The sequence below is a fragment of the Colletotrichum scovillei genome (genome assembly GCF_011075155.1).
Source record: "Colletotrichum scovillei strain TJNH1 chromosome Unknown Contig00014, whole genome shotgun sequence".
NCBI lineage: Eukaryota > Fungi > Ascomycota > Sordariomycetes > Glomerellales > Glomerellaceae > Colletotrichum > Colletotrichum scovillei.
This window is the reverse complement of record NW_023336272.1, coordinates 467,791-489,811: the sequence shown is the minus strand read 5'-3', so window position 1 is coordinate 489,811 and position 22,021 is coordinate 467,791. Positions and strand designations below refer to the sequence as shown.

The 22,021-nt window shown below is 50.5% G+C and overlaps 5 protein-coding genes across 5 annotated transcripts; 3 read left to right on the top strand and 2 right to left on the bottom strand.

Moving 5' to 3' along the window:
- Positions 1–474: 474 nt before the first annotated feature.
- On the top strand, positions 475–1,613 carry HER10_EVM0006496 (NAD binding Rossmann fold oxidoreductase; the record flags this gene model as incomplete). Its single annotated transcript, XM_035476079.1, has 2 exons — positions 475–512; positions 572–1,613. 2 exons carry the CDS (start codon positions 475–477, stop codon positions 1,611–1,613), a joined length of 1,080 nt encoding a protein of 359 aa, XP_035325802.1.
- Positions 1,614–2,038: 425 nt separating this feature from the next.
- HER10_EVM0007159 (benzoate 4-monooxygenase cytochrome p450) lies at positions 2,039–3,598 on the bottom strand (the record flags this gene model as incomplete). The annotated part of the gene is made up of 1 exon (XM_035476725.1): positions 2,039–3,598. The coding sequence occupies one exon, from the start codon at positions 3,596–3,598 to the stop codon at positions 2,039–2,041; it is 1,560 nt and encodes a 519-aa protein (XP_035325809.1).
- A 1,314-nt stretch (positions 3,599–4,912) lies between these two features.
- Positions 4,913–6,361, top strand: HER10_EVM0010485 (putative NADPH-cytochrome P450 reductase (CprA); the record flags this gene model as incomplete). Its single annotated transcript, XM_035479942.1, has 2 exons — positions 4,913–5,325; positions 5,437–6,361. The coding sequence occupies 2 exons, from the start codon at positions 4,913–4,915 to the stop codon at positions 6,359–6,361; spliced, it is 1,338 nt and encodes a 445-aa protein (XP_035325829.1).
- A 3,591-nt stretch (positions 6,362–9,952) lies between these two features.
- HER10_EVM0002910 (uncharacterized protein) lies at positions 9,953–11,794 on the top strand (the record flags this gene model as incomplete). The annotated part of the gene is made up of 3 exons (XM_035472603.1): positions 9,953–10,513; positions 10,577–11,032; positions 11,087–11,794. The coding sequence occupies 3 exons, from the start codon at positions 9,953–9,955 to the stop codon at positions 11,792–11,794; spliced, it is 1,725 nt and encodes a 574-aa protein (XP_035325781.1).
- Positions 11,795–15,646: 3,852 nt separating this feature from the next.
- On the bottom strand, positions 15,647–17,694 carry HER10_EVM0004240 (Ulp1 protease family protein; the record flags this gene model as incomplete). The annotated part of the gene is made up of 2 exons (XM_035473892.1): positions 15,647–16,459; positions 16,516–17,694. 2 exons carry the CDS (start codon positions 17,692–17,694, stop codon positions 15,647–15,649), a joined length of 1,992 nt encoding a protein of 663 aa, XP_035325792.1.
- Positions 17,695–22,021: the final 4,327 nt, after the last annotated feature.

Below are 22,021 nucleotides of genomic sequence, written 5' to 3'. Positions count from 1 at the left end.
CACCTCCCCCATCATGTTCCAAACGCTCGCTTGCCATACATGTGCAGTACGAAGACATTGAAGACCTTCGAGTCCTCCACATAGCGTGGAAAGGTCTTGAGCAGAGTTCCAGGAAGGTTCCAGGCATTTCGTAAATTTTGAGGAACACTATTGCACCACAAGGCGTAGGAGAGCATCCTCAGTATGAGCTTACGTGACATGTGAGGAATCTATTATCCTACATGATTATTTGCCGATTTTCCGAGCCGTGGTGAATGGCTGATCGGGATCTGCTTACTAAATATCCGTTCGTTAATCATCAGTTTTCCGCATGTACCAATCCATCAGAATACGGTCGCAAGTGTTGCAGTATAGAAAGACCTCTCCAACTGTTCTCAACCGCTTTGAAGTGGGTGACATTGCTACCAACGCACCTATCCGCATAAACTGTCCCACCTTCTTCCACCTCATCGAACTTGTCTTTCAGTCGCTATAATGGCTAAGGTGTTTAACGTCGCAATCATTGGCTATGGGTCAGTTTCATTCCCAATATTTTGGTAATTGCCACAGCGATGCTCAAAAGCTACCCCAGGATATCGGCGAAGATATTCCACATACCTTTCATCAACGCCACGCCCAGGTTCAAGCTAATCAGCATTGTCCAGAGGCGTCCGCGGCTTGGAAACTCTGCCCCAGATGACTACCCTACAATCAAGCATTACACAAATATCGGAGACATGCTTGATGACACCGACGTGGAGGTGGTCGTGGTGACGACTCCGCCCGACAGCCACTTCCACTTTATTAAGAGCTCACTAGAGTCTGGAAAACACGTCCTCGCAGAAAAGCCGTTCGTGCCTACATCGAAAGAAGCCGAAGCTCTCATCTTGATCGCTAGAAAGCACGGCCGATTGCTCACCGTGTACCAGAACCGTCGCTGGGACCTCGATTTTCTCGTCGTCAAAAACCTGGTCGAGAATGCTTCTCTGGGCCGCATATGGGAGTTCAACACCCATTTTGATCGATACCAACCAAATCCCAGGACAGCTTGGGCTGGCGAACTCACTATTGCCTCAGCTGGCAGCGTCGTATTCGAGCTCGGCACCCACCTTATTGATCAGGTCTATTCTCTGTTCGGCATGCCATCGGCTGTTAGGGCCCGCATGTGGGCCCATTCGCGAGGCGAGATTGATCTTGGTTGTCCCGATGCTCTCTCCGCTGAACTGGTCTATCCGACGGGCCTCTCCGCTAATATTCGCATCAGCAGTCACAGCACCGAAGCGCCCCAAACGCGATTTTGGATTCGTGGTACGAGCGGAAGCTACCACAAACTTGCCTTAGACCCCCAAGAAGACCAGCTCTCTTCAGGGATTAGTCCTACAGACCATGGCTATGGCATAGAGGGGCCGGAGAAGAGCAAACTAATCATTATTCGTGATGGGTCTCCAGTGGAGCATCCTACACCCAGTGTGAACCCTCTCACGTACCTGGAGTTCTATCGTCAGTTTGCTGCCGCTGTTGAAACTGGTCAGGAAGACATCATTCCTGTTACTGCGTCTGAAGCGATGGATGTCCTGAAGATCATCGAAGCCATCATTGAAAGCGCAAAGACCAGTCGCGACGTTGTAGTCTAGTAAAGCACTGACAAGGAAGACACCGAGCTGTCCATAGTTAGTGGTGATGGGATGATCTGGTCACTCTATCCGGCAGATATCAATTCAAGTCTTGGAAAGAGAGAAGGAACAACAGAGTGGGGAAGAAAATGGTTATCACCATTCGCTAGGATCCGAAATGAATGCCATGATTGTTACCATTTTTCATGAGAGTCGGAGACCTGAATGCAGTAATGGCAATCCTGAGCCCGGACTCGCTCCTGTACCATCCACTCAACGATCCCTTGAAGCGAGCTCGCATGGTATCAAACTAAGTAGAAAGCACCGTAGGGGACGTTGCGACATATTTAGCGTCGCTAATAATAATCACATAATCGAGCTGTTACGTTGCGTAATCGTGTTGGAGTTATGGGTTTGTGGACTCATGTATTCTGCGATCATGTCCCTTATTTCCTTCTGCAGAGCTTTACTGGCATATCGCCTGGTGAACATGTGAAAGCTTCCTTCTGTGGTAGAGTCCAGTCATCATCGATCAGCTCAAAATCATACCTATGCACCAAGACCGCTAACACCAGTGTTTGCTCCAGATAGGTGATATTCCGCCCGATACATCCTCTCGACCCTCCACTAAAGGTAATGAACTGGGGTTGTAAATCTTTCGCCGTCTCCTCGAGCCATCGTTCGGGAAGAAAGACCTCTGGTTGAGGAAATACGTTCGGGTTACGATGCATAGTGTACGGCGGAGAATGAACCGTCGTATTGCCTGAGATCCACCTGCCCATAATCCGCATGCCCTCCGGTGGAGTGAGTCTAGTAACACTCATTGTATTCGGTGGCGTAAGTCGAAGACTTTCATCAAGACATGCGCGTAAGTACGGAAGGTGTCTCACCTTGTCGTAGGCCGGCACACCCTCTATCTTGTCAAGGACGGAGTCCAGTTCTGAACGTAAGAGATTGAAGCACCGAGGATTCTTGAGCAGCCAATATAAAACATTCGTGAGAGCAATCCCGGTAGTGTCTGATCCCGCGTTGAGCATGATGCTGGTTTCTGCGACCATCTCACCCATAGGATACATATTTGGGCGTTTGTTTCTGTCCTCGAGGATGTATGAGAAGAAGTCGTCCAGGCTTTCGCCGGCTTGGTGTCGTGACAAACGCCTTTGGACAAGATGAACACACATGTGCGTGTAATTGGCATTATCGGACCAATACGGATGCCACGCTGTCAGGCTTCGGAGCCACCGGAACCACTTCGGGGACCATACTAGGCTTGTTTGTATAACATGCGACCTCCAGAGGGCCTCTCTGTAACTGAAACTTCGCGTTCCGCCGTCCAGAGTTTGCACCTCTAGGATGTCGTGGCCTTTTTCAATGAGATTCAAGTCGGCACTGAGACCGATCTGGGCGATTGCATCCTCGGCGAAAAGAATCATCCAATGCCGATGATTAACATATCCGCCATTCGTTGACAGGTGGAAACGAGGGTCCGCATGCAAAGTCGGCGTGTACTCGGGGTCTTCGCAGAGACGGTCGTACTGGTGCATCAGAGCTTGTGTTCTGTCAAAGACGATGTGTTCCCAGCGTTCAAGACCCGATTGAGAGTACGCACCCGCCAGGACACGACGTTTGCGGCTATGCTCTTCACGGTTGGCCGAATCCGCAAGATGGCGGTGCGATCCAGCTAGGACGTCGTAAAACTCGCCCTTGCGAACTGGAGAGCCATGGCCGTAGATATCTTTGAACCCTTGGGCGTCGTTGAAGGAGATGGAGTTGGGACCAACTCGGACAATAGGTCCCAGCGTTTCGTGGGCCATGTGGAAGGCTGCGAACCTTTTGCCGCGAAATGCGTAATACATGCAGGGAATATTTGTGAACGATGCAAACGTCGTCATCCCAGGAAAACGACGTAGGTTCTTTTTGTCTCGGAAGTAGGCATAGACGTGATCAGCTGTGTTCCAGAAAAGAAACACGGCCAAAATGCCGATAGACAACATGATGAGTGCCATGATTGGAACTAGAGTATGTGTGATTCATGAGCAAAGTGGTGACAAGCGACTGAAAATGAAACTCGCCATAAATACACATAATTGCTATAGTTTTAGGGGGGGGGGGGGGCTTATAATCTTGAGCGGCCCTGAGACGTCCCTTGTAGTAGTCAAAACCCGCAGCCAAAGTCAAACCATGGTCGTCAAAATGCTATGATTTCATAGGGCGGAACCCGTGGGGAAAATGTATTCAAGTGGCCAAGCGGCGGAGTAGCCAACCCCGCAAACACGGGCTAACCTGCTGGTCTGACAGGGTAATTATGGTGCCCCATTCCGTCCGATTTGGGTAAGGTTGGTGCCTCTCAGATCTCTAAAGGGCAAGTTTGGTGTTTCTCAGTTCTCCAAAGGGCAAGTTTGGTATTTCTCAGTTTCTCCACAGGGTAAGTTTGGTCAGACTAGGTTGCACATAACCATAATCATCGTCTTAAGAAGTAATTATATAGTGTTGGGCTTCCGGATACACACAATTGTACGCTCATTATCCTGTTACATGTATCACGAAATCGAGCATCTCAAAATGTTCAACCATTCCTCTGACATCGTTGAACTATTCCTCACGCCTGCAAAGAGCGACGCAATTATCTTCTGGGTCGTGTCGACTCTCCTACTGACAAAAGCCATTTGGTCGCGATATCTGCCCATCAATGACCATATTCCTGAGAGCTTTTGGCATATAGTACCACAACACCACAACAATGGAAAGGCAGACGTTGCCGAATTAGTCCAATCTCGGAACATACGAGACGCGTTCACGATTGGTGTAAGGAAATATCAACCTCAGTTGAGTCTTGACCCAATCTAACTACAACGCAGAATTTGGACGTGGTTATCTTTTGGGGCAGCCAGAGCGGCAGGGCAGAACTTGTTGCGCGGCGGCTTTCCAAAACTCTGGCGGACAAATTCTCACTCAGTATTTTGGCAGCTGATCTCGCCGATTTTGATCACAAGCACCTTGCTGAGCTTGACCCAAGTCATCTTTGTGGCTTTGTGCTCTCAACCTACGGTGATGGTGATCCTCCGGACAACGCGACAGAGTTCTGGAATACTCTATATACGCTACATGTCGCGAGGACTGACTTGAAGAACCTACGCTACGTTCTCTTCGGGCTCGGCAATTCCCAGTACAGACAGTTCAATCACATTGCTGAGCAGACCGACCGTGTTCTGCAAGCACTCGGAGCTGTACGATACGGAGAGGCAGGCTGTGGCGACGATAGCAACAGCCGCACCGAGAGTGACTTTATGTTATGGAGAGGTTCCCTTGAGAAGACTCTCATGAGAGAGTTCAATTTTACAGAGCACACTATCCCATACCAACCCAGCTTGAAGATACAGGAAAACACCAATTTGTCAGTTTCTCAAATCTTCCATGGGCATCCCTTACCGGCAATAGCAGATCGCGGACAGCGACCCCAGCCATTGGAGATCAGAACGATTCGGAAGCTGTGGGAGACTGCGGAAAGATTGTGTCTTCACATCGACGTGGATCTCGGGGTCGATCGATCAGTGAAATATAAGACAGGAGGCCACCTTGCGATTTGGCCAAGTAATCCCAGTCACGAAGTGGACCGATTGATTGCAGCCTTGAGCCTTACGGGCAAGGAGCACGTTCCGATAACCATCGAAGCTGCCAAACAGCCTGGACAGATGCCCATTTCTATACCCACACCTACGACTATCCACGCGCTGTTTCGATACTACCTCGAGATATGCGCCTTGCTGTCAGCAGAAACAGTTGCCGATCTCCAAGAATTTACTGAGTCAGATGCAGTAAAAGCAGAACTGCGTCGAATCTCCAGCAGTGCAGATGACTTTCAGTCAGAGATCGTAGTCCCACACGCGACTTTGGCGGACGTTTTGGAAAACACATGCGCCAAAGGTGTAGGCGTGTGGAACATTCCATTATCTTTTATTCTTGAACGGACAAAGCCGATGAAGCCACGACTCTATTCCATCTCCAGCTCTACAATCGTTCATCCGCGAACGGTTTCCATCACTGCGGTCGTAACAAAAACCCCGGCCTGTCCCCCGAGGTCACCACATCGCTACAATGGCTGCTACGGGCTGACAACTGCGTATCTCCGAGCACTGGAGTCGGCGATCAACGATACCAAACGGTCTGTCATGACCAGTGAAGTTCAACCTTCGGAAACGATGCCATTCGACCTCCATGGACCAGGAGCAGTTTTAGCAGGCAAGAGTATGTTTGGCATTGTTCGGCAGAGCTCATTCAAATTGCCGAACAAGGCATCCACTCCCATTATTATGATTGGAGCCGGAACTGGCATTGCTCCCTTCCGGGGGTTCGTACAGGAACGCGTGAAGAGAAAGGAGCTGGGGCAAGAAATTGGCGAAACAATTCTGCTCATGGGATTCAGGAACTCCACGGTGGATTTCATTTACCGAAACGAGTGGAAAGAGTGGAGAGAAATACTCACCCCTGCCATCTTCAAGTATAAGGTTGCGTTCAGCAGGGACGACGAGTGTGAAAAACTGCACGTCCAAGACCTATTGATCCAAAGTGGAAGAGAGATTTTCAGGCTATTGAATGGCGATGTGCCGTGCCAGGTATACATCTGTGGAGCTGCGGCCATGGCTCGGAATGTCATGACCACCTTGGCCACTTTGAAGATGACGTTTTGCAACGTGGGGGAGGTTGAGGCACTTGCATGGGTCAAAAAGATGCAACAGTCGAAGCGAATTTTGGAGGATGTATGGGGCTAGAGTGCCCGAAATTTCATATCAATCTAATGTCTACGATGTCATCGTGCCAACAAGAGTGTTTGTGCGTCCAACGTCGGCCAAAGGTCCTCTTTTTCAACTAGACGCAATACTCTTAACATGGCGTCTCGGTCGAGTGGATCATTGACCCACGCCGCAACTCATTCCGAAGTCAGCAAGTGTTTCGGGTGCTTATGGTGGTGTCTCGTACATTGGGATATCCCTAGGCAGCTGACAGTTCTTGCTGGTGGAACCGGGTTCCCAGAAGCAATGCCGCACAGGAGACGCAAATAACACAATACGCCGTTCTGTGTCGGCACATGTCAGAGACAATACTTGCGGTTTTTGTTACCAACGTTTGTTGCGTACTTCAGTTTTCTTTCGACTCTCGAGGTAGTCTGGACCGTGTTTGGGGAGTTGGGGGTCATGAACAATCATGAGTAGCTTCGATAAGCAATGATACGCCACAGCGACGGCTATTTGGTAGAACAACTGGTTAGATCTCGTGTCTCCAGTCACTAACTCTCTTGTTCTGCTTACCACAGCAATCCAGTGTGAAACAGAGATCCCGGTAGCCCTGGCTTTCTAAAGAACTGTCAGGTTCATCGAAATGTACTGGCGTAAACGTGACGGGCTTGCAACTATCCCACTCATCTAGGTCATTAGCAATTGATAGGAATGCTTCAACGGAATTTGATCTCGGTCCGAAGCAAAAGTCAACCACCTCGGCATGGAGGGTCGTGGCCCGTTTCGTCCATGCATATTCTTCTCCACTGTAGAGGTGGCTTTCGGTCTCGATCGCACTGCATGTTTTGGGAGCTCTGCTGTTAATTATTGCCACAAACAGATCCTGGCGTTGGTGAACCCAGAACGCTGCGTTGGCTAGATTACTCGACGCGAGCACATTTCCAGTACGCATTTGAGCCACCGAAACGTAGCCTCCAAGGAGGTGCTGGACGTCTTCCCTTCCGTGAGGTTGAGCCACTGGAGAAGGTAAACTAGTATTCATAGCAGCTCTTGAAGGGTCGCGCTGGCTTCACGTACCATTGATCTCTTCGTAAAACCGTAGGAGGGTCGAGCATGCAAGGAAGGCACCATCTGCGATCAAGAAACTATCTTGGAGCATCGGCAGAAGAAGAGCGACGCATTGTTCGTGGAAACTTCTAGCTCTAGTGATTAAACTGTGCTGAGTCCTCCGATCTGTCTCGCGTCTGCTTCTATGCATGGCAGAAGTGGCCAGTATTGAATAGAGCAACAGCGGGCAATAAGGAGCGAGCCGAAGAACATCGAAGGTGAAGTTGTGGTCTGTGATGTCAAACTGCCACTTTCACTTAGCACTTCCAAAACAATGCTCAGGTCAAGTATGACTTACCCATGGCCGCCCAACGTCGGATTGGAAGTAGAATACGAGCTCTGCATTGTCTCGACATCCCAGCTGGCCTTGAGTTCTGCTTGAATATAATGATGGTCGCGACTCAAAAAAAGATGAGACGGGAGCAGATAGCTGTAGCTTGTTATGAATCGTGTTGATGCCCATCAATGAATGTCCGGCGTCAGCGATGTATGCGTCTTCGCTGCCGCAGAATAGACTATTGCCGTCTTGAGCCTGTCGCCTTGCGATGTTCCTTGGTGTATTTTGTTGCCCTCGGTCCTTCTGAAAATTGTGCGAGCGAGAAGGCAAGAGCGATTCTCGTGTACTTGATGATAGCTCCGGTGACGTACTGTAAATTTCCGAAACGCTTGATATCGAAGGCGGACCATCTGATCTTTCTTTGTTAGGCTGTAATGGCGCTGGAGACGTTGATGACGACTTCGCCTCTTCTAACTGTGATTCTGACTCATATTCAAGACCGACTGTGCCTGTTTCGTCAATGAATTCAACTGCAGCTGTCTAAGCTCATTGTCTCTTATGAGGTTTCGCAGTGACATACGTCTCATAGGCACATGAACCCACTCTTGGCATTGGCTGAAAACCGATTTGCCGTTGCCATGGGCATCAGAGTCCGATGCACCGATTGTCCTACCGCGACGGAAGCGGACGTTGAAGGAAGGGATGCAGGTGCGGCTATCTTCGCTGCAACGATTACAGACCGGCTGTTGCCTGTCGCCTGATTCATGACCTCAGTTCTGTACCACTAATCTCTAGAAAGATGCATCTTACATATCAAATGACGTGCCCGGCACGATTGGCTATGTAGAGTCAGGCGGTTATTCCCGGCGTGTGGAGCAATGAGGTGCACACACGAGCGGAGAGGGCACCAGAGAGTACTAACCAATCCGCTACTGTCATACTGACCGGCCGCAAAAAGGGTTGATGAGCTGCCGGAACCTCGAACAGGGGCTTGAGCGAAGCGGAGAAACGCGTTCAACAGACGTACAAGTCTAGGCAGCTCTTCTCACGATAAAGGTCGCTTAAAATACGTTTTGGCAGGCGCTATATGTGCTTAGAAAGCAGAGCTTCCCCGCAATTTGAGCTGGTACTATGAGTTTCATATGCGGCCGGATTACCCGCCGACGGTGAGAACGGTAAGCAGAGTGAGTGAGTCTCTTGTATACCAAATAGACAGTAAGTGGTAAGAGATGTCCCCTTAAGATTTAAGTATTTATGAATCAATGATAGCTTCATTAAATAATATCTATAAAGTATAAGAAGCATTTGACTCTATGAAATATTTTACAATGACCGTATTTCTGTTTGTTTGTTTTAGAATGTGGCCAAGCGGCGCTGAACATAGACTCCCAGTACATTGCCTCCGTAATTCACTCAGCAGAGCATTGTGTTCAAGATCATCCGTGTATTTGCTGTTGGCCTCTCTCATATCAGTCTCAATGTATTTTGGGAAATCTTCCAATTAGTGGCTTTTTCACCATGGTGGATTGTGACGGAAAGTTGTGCGTCGGAAATCGATTTTCCGCACAAGGAGCCACTTGTCGGCTGTTGCGGCAGTTGTGATAGCAGACGAGCCCACCCCCCCTTTGCAAACACTGCATCTTCGAGGAGTATTCTCAAAAGTCAGCTGATGGCCAAACCTGCTAAATTAGGAGCACAGTGATTGAACCAAAGTTGCCTCTTTGGCGCCTGTCCGAGCGCAGTGCGTCTCCCAATTGAGTAGGTTTGGCTACCCAACCCTGACAACATCATCCCCCGCATTTGACACTCAAGCCCGGGGATCGAACCAAAGTTGCCTCTTTCACTTCTATCTGAACGCAAGTGTGTCCCCAAATTGAGTAGGCTTGGTCAAGCTTGGCATTGTGTCGTCATGGTTGACTTTCTGCGGTGATACCCCGGATTCCCCAGATTCCCCGGATTATCTTATTCTGTCTGTACCTAATTAGCGTCTCGTATCCTTTCCTCAGTTACCCGTTCCTTCCTGCGCTGGGGTCTGCTTGCGACTGTCGCCATTTTCCCTAGATGCCAGGAAGCCAGCAGTGGCTGTGATGAATGAAGATGATGATGTAAGTAATCCTACCGTAGTATATAAAGTGAACGCATCGCAGCGACACGATTAGTCGCAGCTTGATCTGGGTGACCTTTCCTAGAATGCTTTCCATAAATAACCTTTGAAACACATTGAAGATTTCCTGCGATCAAGTATGACTGGCACCACCGAAAGAGTTTTGCCAGGCTCGGCCGTACAGGCTCGTTCCAAGCGTAGTGGTAGCGCTGGAGTTCATGGCCTCACTCACAACGTACGGATCCTGCTCATCTCATGCTTTGCCTGCATCGGTGGCCTTCTTTACGGCTACAACCAGGGTGTTTTCTCCGGCATCCTCACCATGCCTGCCTTCGGCTTCCATATGGGCGATCACATCACGAACACCACGAAGAAAGGATGGCTCACAGCCATACTCGAGCTCGGTGCCTGGTTCGGATCCCTTTGTGCGAGTCTGCTGGCTGAACCTCTATCGCGAAAGTACACCGTCATTCTCGTCACAGCAGTCTTCATCGTCGGGGTTATCACTCAGAGTACAGCAATTCATGTCGGCCCTTCGGCAATCCTAGGCGGTCGGTTGATCACTGGCGTGGGTGTTGGTGGCCTCTCCATGATCGTGCCTATGTATGTGGCTGAATGCGCTCCAGCAGAGTGCCGGGGACTTCTGCTTGGCATTCAACAATTTGCTATTGAGTTTGGGGTTATGGTTTCTTTCTGGATAGTGAGAATCACCTGGACCGGTAAGGTCTAGCCCACGCATCGTCACTTGCTGACAAAATTCCAGAACTATGGGTGTCACTTTATCGGGGGTGAATCGGATTCGACACAATCAGACGCTGCGTGGCTTATTCCTCTATTACTCCAGATAGTCCCGGCGATTGCGCTATTCATTGGCATGCTATTCATGCCATTCACGCCGCGATGGCTCGTCCACCATGGCCACGATGACGAAGCTCGGAGAGTCTTGACCAAGCTACGATCTACTCACACAGATATCAATCTAATCGAGTTGGAGTTCCTTGAAATCAAGGCCCAGTCGCTGTTCGAGAAGCGGACAACGGAAGCCAACTTTCCCCACTTGGCAAAAGTTTCGTTCATCAATAGCGTCAAGTTGCAATTCGTTGCCATGCTCGATCTATTCAAAACTCGGTCAATGTTCAAACGAGTCGTGGTCGCGAGCGTTACCATGTTCTTCACTCAATGGTCGGGCATCAATGCCATTCTATATTACGCGCCTACCGTAGGTGCTTCATAGCCTTGACTTACTTGGAAACCAAACTTAACATCTCCTCAGATCTTTGGTGCCCTTGGCATGTCCTCAAACAGCACATCCCTTTTGGCTACAGGCGTCGTCGGCGTTGTTATGCTAGTTGCCACCATTCCCACTCTGATTTATGTCGACAAAATTGGCCGGAAGCCAATTCTTACAATCGGCGCTATCGGTATGGCTTTCTGTCACCTTGCCATTGCTGTCATCTTTTCTCGTAACGAGGATAAGTGGAGGTCTCAGCAAGCATCAGCCTGGGCATGTATCGTCCTCGTCTGGGCATACGTCGCATTTTTCGGCTGGTCTTGGGGCCCTTGCGAATGGATCTTGGTCGCAGAGATTTGGCCCCTCTCAACTCGGCCTTACGGGATTGCCATTGCTACATCCGCAAACTGGATGAACAATTTTATTGTGGGCCAGATAACCCCCGACATGATTGTTCATTTACGATACGGTACCTTTCTGGTCTTCGGCATCTTGATCGCTCTAGGTGCTGCCTTCATCTGGTTTTTCACCCCCGAAACCAGTCGACTTACCCTAGAAGAGATGGATTCAGTTTTTGGTAGTTCAGGTATTGCAGGGGCGGATCGTGAGCGCATGGATCTCATTAACCGCGAGCTCGGGTTAGGTATAGCGTCAGGTCCGCTTGCGGGAGGGGTGTCAGAAACGGAACGCAAACCTCACATACAAGAATATGAGGGCAGTAATCAAAACAGACGCGACAATGCGACGTAGAGATTGCATTCAACAATTAACATTGGTTTTCATCTCCTACGCTACATTCCAGATGAGTCGTCGGGAAATTACAACATTTCCTTTAGTCAAGCCGCAACTTTAAGGGCAGCCAAAATCTCGGGTTCTCGGTCTTAGCAATCACGATGTTTTGGCTTTTAATTTCCTGTCTTCAACCCAGCTACCTGCATCTTTCTAACTCTGTTGATTCCCTTTTCATCAATTTCTTCCTCGAATTCAGTGCTAATGGCGAGCCATAGAACAGCGAGGGCTGCCTCTAGACGCAGAGACTGCACTGTCCTCAAAAGAACACCGGCGACACGAGGGAGTAAGCTAGTACAGAAGCCCTGTCAGAGTCAATCATGACAGTCGGCCACTTGATCATACTACCACAGTCTGAGGGCCCAAATCTCGAGCACAAAATAACTACAATTCCTGACAACGACGAGAACCCTTTCTACGTCGAGAAAAAGCACTGGAATTCAATCGACTAACCGTTGATTTCAGACCGCTCGAATCGATGTTTGGTGTATCTCCCAGGCATGCATTCGCGTTGAAGGGCTTAGCACATCTTGGCCGCTCCAGGCAGTTTTGAGAAAGCTTTCGGTTCTGACCGGGCTAGGAAGGGTGTTGTATTCAGGACACTTGCGTCGCTCTCAGTTTTTGGTCTTTGGGACCAAACTGTTTCTCAGTCTATACGCTAATGTCAAGCACTCCATCCTTTTCTCCCGGGCCTATCTCTCTCTAGCTACCTCAATGTTCGTCAAGCACAAGTTCCGAAATAATCGCCATTCCATCAACCGAAACATGACGCAGAGGTGACAGCGAACCCCTTGTAGTGGAAACTAGGAGAATATTATACCTAACAGGCGGATGATTCCTTCCAGGATGGCCTTGAAACCTTTCTGAGTTTTGCTTGAGGCGCGTCCGATACAAACCAACATAGACCTTTGACGTCAAACGCTACAAGATCGGCGCCTTGTGCTTCTTCAAGAACAATTGAATTGTCGGCTACGGCTACATACTTTTCTATAAACTTCTGACGTGTTCCGGCAACGGCCCACGCCTCCCTTCACGATACCCAATGTCCGGAAGATTCATATGAAGTACACGTTCCAGGCATCATCCTCAATGACTACCTTCACCACGCAACACTACAACAGCACCTACAAGGCTGTACAAAAGCGCCTGGGCCTCGAGATCCCTCGATCGAGCCGAGATTCAATTCGCAAACCGAAATGGAAATCCTCGAGGACGGTTCTGTGCGGCACAAGTGCCAACTCCGAGGGAAGCAAGAACACGTCGAGCTGGACGACCACGTACAACATGGAGGACAACAACAACAACCACGATGAAGTGACGGGCCAGCTACCGCAACTCCCACAAGGTCATAACGTACTGCCATCGTCAACGACCTCGTGGCAGCTCTTGAGCCTGTTCGAGGGCGCGGTGACTCTGGGACATCGACAAAGGCTTGTTGTAGACCTGAAACCCTTCGAACATGCGGCTCTCCTTCGTAGCGACCACCATGTTCTCCCCGTCCACCTCGTTTTGTGAGCAGATGGCAGGTACCTTGCACTCGACACTGCCAGGTTCGTGCCAATCGATCCCCACCTGGTACACCGCTTTTTGGTCAGCTTCGCGATCTCGCTCAAGCTATCTATCTCCGAGATAAGCGCCGTGTCGATAGAAGTGTTCGGGGTGCACCTTGGGTCAATAAACACCGCGAACTTTAAGAGCTGTCAGTGGGCCTGATCCCGTCCTTCTTTCTGCTTGGGAAGGATTCGGGATATCGTGGCGGTCCTTAAGTACCAATACTACGCCATCTCTGCAGGCCTTCTCCTCGGCAGTCAAGACATTCTGGTTCCACAATCTAGCCTCCGACTACGTGTGATGTCGACGGACCTGGCGTATCCTTCAGAATGACGCAGTCCCTTGCGTTCTTGGCGTAGTACAAGTGGCCCAAGTAGTCGGGGTGGACTAGGCAGTTCTCAACCTTAATGGAGGTTCTCCCACACTGTCTGCTCATTCGCATTCAACTCTCTCCATGCGCACCTGATTTCTACGTAGACCAGCCTCATTGCAACGGGCTCAGATACCAGGCAGGTTAAAACTACGACACGGGACTCCGAGATTTGCGTTTAAGTAAAATGATCAACTTCTTTAGATTGAATTTCCTCAAGTTCAGTTCATTTCTCACGATGGTTGAGTTGGGCTTACAACTGAGGAGCGATGGCCTTGCTCTGTATGACGACATCCTTGCGTTTGGTGTAGAACTTTACTTGAAGACTAGTTGTTGATATGAATTTGAGGTGACAGTGGGCTTTGTGCTTTCGGTGAAGAATGATCGCTGAAACGGAGGAGACCTTCGGAAGAAACCATCTTCCTGTCGCTCATGTGCAGTTTTGCGCTGTTCGAAACCCGAGACTACAGGCCACCACCGGTTTCTGGCCAGAAGAGCAAGACAGGAGCCGCTTGTCGTAACACCACCCGGAGTGGATTGCCCCTAGTTGTCTAATTGAACCGCTATTCTCCGTCCTAATTGCAATTGAAAACAGCAATTAAGCCCATGACATGTGAGTCGACTGATTCGACGGTCCAAGTTACGTGAGGAGTGGTGAAGTCTTGATTGGTAGAAGAAATTGCCCACAATTTCAAATTTTCATGGCTTGGACTAAACGGCGCGCTTCCCTCTCAGGTTCAGACATGTTTGTTCCCTGCTATTAATGAGAAACCTCCCGAATAGTGAGAGCCGTCGGTATCGAGGCGTCTCACGGGGACCTGGTCGAGTGGTAGTCGTCCAAATTTTGTGCTCGGACGACGGAACTTATTCCATTCCACGCTTATGGAAATGGCCTTACTCCATTTCGACTTGAGATATGCGTACCATCTCGTGCTTGGCGTGTCCAGCAATGGACTGAGCCCTGAATATGCGGTCACGCAACGCACGAGAGCAAGCAGTCACCAAGGTGGAAGTGTGCGACGAGTCTCACTCAGATGGTCATCTCACTCAGATTGTCACAATCGGAATGAAAGAGATGCCACGAGGACCTTTCGGCAGGGTAGACTAGATGAGAAGACTCTTTGACAACTGTCGATGGAGCTTATATAAAAGAGCGATGATTATTTTCCATGAACGACGGGATGAGATGCGTGTAATCGGTGAAAAGTGGCTACTTCGTCATGTGCCACTCAATGTATTGCCGCACCGAGGCGGCCCTCAGGCTGATCACTGACTTCGAGTGGGTAAGATTAGCGAATACCTACTGTAAGGTAGGTAGGTGATTGCACATCGCCAAACTGTGAGGTGAGGTGTCTGTCGGTGGGCTGGTGACAGCAGCACAGCATCACACTACCCGTCAAGGTCCGCTAGGTTGCTTCTGAGGTAGTAACACTTCAGAAACCCGATTCTTTCTTGTTTGTATACATGCACTCTTGGTGTGAGCGCAAGGCAGGGAGCCAGCTCTGGAGCTGGCACTAGATGTGACCACATAGGAGCACGGCGCCAGGCCACCACGATTCCACCTCTGGACATGTTGTTCAATCAGAAAGGTGAGGTTGACTAGGGAAGATACCATTGGATGATATTCTCAAGTGCAGCTAATAGTATTGGAAACAGGCTAGCTGGGTGCTGTTCCCATGGTAGCTACGCGGGAAAGGTAGACAGAATGACATGCCTCTTACCAGTGCCTGTCACTATGTAATGCTGAACTCCTGGCGGGGTTCACATCGAAAATGATCCTATTGGATAATGAACACAGACTTGAGTGATACCTCGACAATAACTTATGGATTGTGACTTTGCAATTATTGCCTCCATTCCTCATGCCTTGTCTCTGCATATTACCGATCCCTTCATCGTCCCGCACGTACCAAAATGTCCCTGTCTGCTCCTCGACCAATCTCAATCTCCAGACCATATTCGATGCTTGATAGCCTTTGTCTTATAAATCGGGCAACGACGATGTATGCTACGCACATCGTGAAGGGATTCTTGTCATCATCCGTGCTGGTTATGAGATTGCCCTCCCTGAAAAAGACAGCCGCCACTTCTGTGGCGGATCGCAAGCTGCGCATGGCACTGATCTCGAGGTTACTCGCTGGCTTGGAACGGGCAGCCGAAGAGCCAGTCGGATGTTCAGGGGGGATATTGGTGAGAATACTCCTGACAGCAGCTTCTAGATGATGACGTCTGTCTATCTCTTTCCTCCTCTCGCCTCTCTCGAACTCCATCTGAACAGCATTTCGCAGGAGTTTAGCATGACTCACGTGAGTCAGACCGAGGGCTGATGTTATGCACAATGTCTCCCACTGACGCGCCTCAGCTTGGTGAAGTCGTTGTAATCTCGACATTGACTGATCGAAAAAGTCGCTTGGTTTGAGCAGGGATTGATAGGAAGATTGACGGTCCCATACTTCAAGCGCCAATCGAGCCAGGGCTGTCGAGCGATCACTTGTAGTCTCTCCGAGCTCGTCAAGGTACCCAGCCTCCTTGGGTGAGAGAGCAGCCTCTGTGGAGGTCAGCAAACACTGGAGGAAATGGCGTCGGTGCGCATCCAGTGTCCTCGACGTCACATCTGTCGGCATGCCCGTCCCAGTTCCCGAAACCTGATGCGCAAACAACAGCGTGAAGAGTCCGCAGTCGATGTTGTTACTTTGGCGAGCACACTGGTTGTGTGTCAGTACCTCAAATTGGGTCCAAGCATGATTGAAAGGGTACTTACTCCGCTCACATCCAGGTCAACTTGAACGTCGTCGCTCGCTCCAATCCGACGGAGGAACGGCAAGATCACGTCACGGCAAATTTTCTCGGCAGGCAGAACGCCTGGACAGGAATCGAAGAGGCGAACCTTGTTTTCCTGGCAGAAAAAGACGAACAATACCCAGTGGTCGTCATTGCACACCGGCATGAGTAACTTGTGTTGCTCTCCATGTTGAATCTCATTGTAGACACGATCGGGTATGTTCTTCGAGTCAAGGACGAAACTGTCGATTGCCAAGACCTTTCCAGTGACTGAGGACAAACGGTTGAGGAGAGTATTGATGATGGTGTCGTTGAGTTTTTGTCCTGGAAGAAGACAGTGCATATCGTCCGAGATGTTCGAGATCGAACAGCGATACTTGAGCCTTGAGGACCTCCCTTCAAGATTGGCTTCGATTGTAGCGCCAGCTAGGGATGTGTTCAGAGGGGGCAAAACAGGGGATTCTTCGCTTTTGATGGTTATCAAGACGGGGCTGGAGGTGAGGTCGGGTCGAGCGGGGGATAAAAAAGCAGGTTCCTCAATCACAGGAGTGGCTGCTCCATCTCTGTCAAGAGGTGAAAGTCTCGCACCGCCAAAGCTGTCGTTGCTGACGTCCCAGTCTGGGTGCCTGACTTCAGTGAGTCGAGCACGCTTGCGCTGGCGCTGGGGAGGAATTGGTGTGTCTTGGTTCCGTGTACCAAAAGGTGACGGTGTTAATGGAGGAAGAGATGCAGCCCGAGGTATTGACTGGGGCACAAAGGAGTTATCGTCACCGTCATCCTCAGCATCGTGGGTAGATGGGCCCGCTTGTAGAGAAGAATTGTGGAGTCCAAGATTGTCTTTGGATTGAAATACAAGCGCAGAACCCTTTGGTGCACCCGTCAAAGTCTGGCGCTCCCGTCTGGATTGCTCTGGGGGTGGGGATGCATCGATGTGTTGGGCTGGAGGAGATCGCTTCCGTGTCAATGGAGGACATGATCGTTTGCCACGTGTCGATCTGGTGATGATGAAGGAGGGCCCAGCAGGAAGGGGTCGACGTGCGTCTGGTTTGTGCTCGTTGAGGTTGGAGTTGTCGGGGAGGTCATCGTCCGAGTCACCGCTGTTGCTACTCGAATCGCATTCGGAAGGCGGGCCATCTTTGGCGTACCGTTGATGACGCATTACTAGAGCAGGTTCAACTGGTTAGAGAGCAAAAGTGTGAGCAAAAGCTGTCGGTGTGCGATGTGCGAATGACATACACTCTCCCACGGCGAGTTTGAACACGCTGACTTGGTTCCTTACTGAGCGAGGGCCCCATCGGTGGTCGTGGGTTCTCGGTACGCGATTGAAAGAATCAATAAAGACACCAAGGCAAAGCTGCGGGGAGGATCGTCGTAAGTTTCTCAGAAGATCGAGGCACCTTCGAGATTTCGTAATCTCCGGACCAAAAATTGCGAGAAAAAGGCCGGGTGAAACGTCCCAGTGCGGGCACAGGTTGGCCAGACGACGTCGAATATCCGTCTTGATTAGTTGGAGATCGTCTTTGTGCTTCTTGTCGAGGATTCGGCAGAGTGTTTGACGATCGACCTTTCGGAACGCCCAAAAAATGAACTTGGTGTCCCCAGTTATAGTAGCGTCATTCGTGTTGGTGAAGTTGGCCTGAAGGTCGTGCCATAAGCGGTCAACATGCTGCTCGACCTCAGTAATCTGAATGTTGTTGAGTTCGTTCAATGTTCTAAGAAGCGGTGGGGTGTCAGAAGTGCCTCGGTCGGCGGCAGGGAGGTCTGTATCGTTGGTGTTTGTCATACCGGTGGTTCATTGAATAGAAAAGATTGATTGACTGACGAATGCCGAAATGGCGAAATGGGCTTGTTTAGAAAAGAAGGGGTGCGCGAGGGCCGGAGGATGAGGTCGTGAAGCTCATGAGGAAGTCAAAAAAGACGGAGGAGAAGAAAAGAGTGTGAGGAAGAAGCGTCTGAGGAAGGAAAAAGATTGAAAGAAAGGAAGGTGAGCGAGAAGAAGGAACAAGAGCACGAGGAAGGGAGGCGGAAGTCAAGTGGTAAGAATTAAAATGGAAAGAAGTAAGGTGGGAAGGAGTCAGTTGGGAAGGAGTCAGTTGGAAAGGCAGGCGGAAGGGAAAAGGGTGGAGGGAAGGAAAGTAGGAAGGAAGGTAGGAAGAAAGGTAGGAAGGTGAGAACTAAATCAGTTGATCGCAAGGCAAGCGATTGTAGGAAGGAACGCTGGAAAAGACTGGTGCGGATGGTGGAGGCAATGTCCAGGCAGAAGGTGGAAGGAGGGTGCGGATGGCAGAAGTTGTAAGAGCTGCCGACTCCAAAAGCTCCCAGGCACGCGGTTGAACTTGGTCTAAGGTACTCCAAAAACTGCCGGGTTCATGGTTGAATTTGGCCGAATCCAAAGGCTGCCAACTCCGAAAGCTGCCGCCATGTGCGGTTGATTTTGGTGTTTGGCGGCAACGCCCCGCAGAATTAGCTCAGTGCGAAGCTTCCACTGGCTGGCCACCCACCAACTCCCGCTCGTAACATTGACTCGTATGTAGCCAATGTGATTGGAAGCTCGGTGCAGGTCAACCTCGGAACCAAAGCCAGTCGGTGCACTTGGGCGGGACATTGCGCCGAATTGATGCCATTGGAAGTATGGCAGTTTGGGACGACGCAACAACACTGGCCTACGTGGATGCGGTTGAAGGAGAGTGGCGGAGGAGCGTCTAGATTTGGACCGGGCGGATAATAAAAACGAAGCCGGTCGTAACGCTGGTTGGAATGGCAAAGGGCTTTGCGTCGTGGAGGGGCGATTTGAAAGTGCTCAAATCCCGACGACAAGGTCCAGCAACCATCAATATGGTTGTCGTGGCGAGTGGGAAAAAGGAACAAAAGAAAAAAAGAGGTCTGGGGTGAAGTATCGACTGCGACGACTGATGGTGTTGACGATAGGAGGTAGTAAACAGAACAGTTGAATGATGTGGTGGAGACGAGGTGGGATGGGACGGGAGACGGGAGATGGGAGACGTGGGGTGTGTGTGGGGCAACCTAAATTCAACGTCCCGTTCTCCAATCCGCCCCATGAGTTACCTCAGACACCTCACTGGAAGGTACTCAGGTGGGTACTTACCTAGTTTGCCTGGGTGAGTGATCACCTTCCTTCCTCATTAGTTCCAATTGTCACACGTTCCTGCGGGTGCAGCCACAATGACGCGACCTGCTGGAACTTGGAGAACAAATGGTGGAAGGCACGCATCTGCCCGCTCAGATTTTGCGTGTCTATACCTGCACCTGCGCCTTCAGGTCTCACGGGCGAGGTACGGTACATTAAGGTAAGGCACGGAAGTCGTGCCTCCTTCCCTCACTTTACACCCTTCTCCTCCTCCCTCTTACTCTCACCCACTTCTTCAGATTTCCCCTCTCCGGGGCAAAAGGTTCACTTCGGCTGTGCCTTACGTTCCTTCCTGCGCCACTTCATCTTTTCCTCCTTCTTTTATTGCCACCAAGAGCTGCTGAGTGACACCGGAACGAAGCCTGGCACGTACACCTGAGGTATCTTACGCTACCTCCCGTCGCCTGCATGCCTTACGTAACCTACGTCCTGCGCAAAAGTCATCGCCGCCAACTCAAAGTCGCACTGCAACGCGAATCGTTTACTGCTGCTGCCTTCCAACGACCCTCGGCACTGTCCATCATTCTGCACGGAGCCCCTTGTCTCGATAGTTTGGTCTGCTTCGCTCTTCATCGTCTTGCTTCGATGCCACTTCATCCCATTCATGTCATCGCAACGCCTCTCGTAGCAGTACACTCACGATCGTCGATAGTCTCTCCCGAAAACACAAAGGCGCTGGTATCATTTATTTGGGTTTCCTACACGTTTCTCGCCACGATGACTTCAGGCAGGAATGCCATACCGACCGGGCTACCGGAGACAATTCCTTCCAGAACCATGGCTTTCCGAGTCGCCTGTGGTGTTCGGTGCCGCCCATTCATAACTTCACAACACCGTCTCTTGCTCCGTAGGCTGTTGGCGCAGCCGGGTCGACCGTGTCCTAGACCAATGAGGCTGCGAAGCATCATCATAATACACACGCCCGAGGCACGGCCTGATTTGCGCGACTTGACCGCGTCGACTGTCAATCTGACATTCTGACTCCCACGAACACACTTGTCTGACCGAGGCTGGTGCCCATCACTCTCGATCATTATCGCCCGCCGAACACACCAATGGCAATGTTGCCCATTCCCTCATGCCACCTCATCATCCGCAAGCTATGTGGGTTTGCCTCAAGATTCGGCGGCGACTGCTTCGATGCCAAATTTTGGCCAAAACACGCAGGGTTTACACGACAATGTCGCCAAGCAATCTTCCCACAACCATCCTGTCTAAGGTGCAAGGAAGCTACACCCTCCTATGACAAGTCACTTTCTTGCCGTGCAGTCTATCCACAGGATGGCAGGAATGGCAAAGAACCGGTTAGCCGATTGATTAGGCCAATAATCCCTCTGCCCACTCTCCCATGAGTGTTCTGTTCGTTTGGTGTTCGCAAGGGATGATGCCCAACACTTGAATAGAAGAACTGTTGGTGATTAGGTAAGAGGCGCTGCTCGATTTGCTGCCTTGTGCTCATCTACAACTTCCCGAAGCGGAAACTCTCATGAAGACAAAAAATCATGGCACGAAGCGTTTCATGCGTTCAAAGAGAAAGTTGTGACATGACGGCGTGACGGGAACGTCAGTACGTCTCGTGCCTAACCCAGGTGAACTACCAGCACATCGTGGCATCAACGTCTGTACAGGGTAGCTTAGAGAAGAACAAAGCAGCAAGAAATAGCAGTGTGCTCAGCGAGGGATCACAGGTGTCTGAGGCGGAACATGGGTGGATGCCTGAAGCAAGATGTGTTGTCACCACATGAAGGCTTCCCAGATCGTCCAATGTCGAGCCAATCCCGTCCTTTTAGATAGCCCGCACATCGACTTTCGGACGTGGGACACCAATGTATCTGACGCGCGAGGCAATGACGGGACCAGCCTGCGTGTGCTTATGAAGCGACCTACGATTTCCGTGACACGCAGATTTCATCAATTGCCGTTGAAGGACCCCAGGTGGTGACTACCTTACATAAGCACAAGCACGGGCTGCGCCGGGCCCTTTGGCGTGCTGATTGCTTTTGGGCCTTGGACGACTTGAAGTTCTGCCCGCTGGATCTGTGCCACTGTGGTTCCTCAGGTCCACTCAGCACTCAGTGCTCGGCCATTGAAAGTCACCTTCATCAGCCACTACTAGCCACATCCAGCCACACAGCAGCCACGCCACACCCCCGTGGCATCTAAACGAAGCCACACAACACCAACACCACACGACTCACGAAGCTATATGCTGCCCAGGTTGAGACTTGTATCGGTTCCTCGATTGCCAAATTCAACGGTCCACGTGCCTCCCTGCCTCACTGCCGATGCGTATCGCTGTCAAGATCTCAGCACAGCCATGGCCATTGCATCGCTGTAG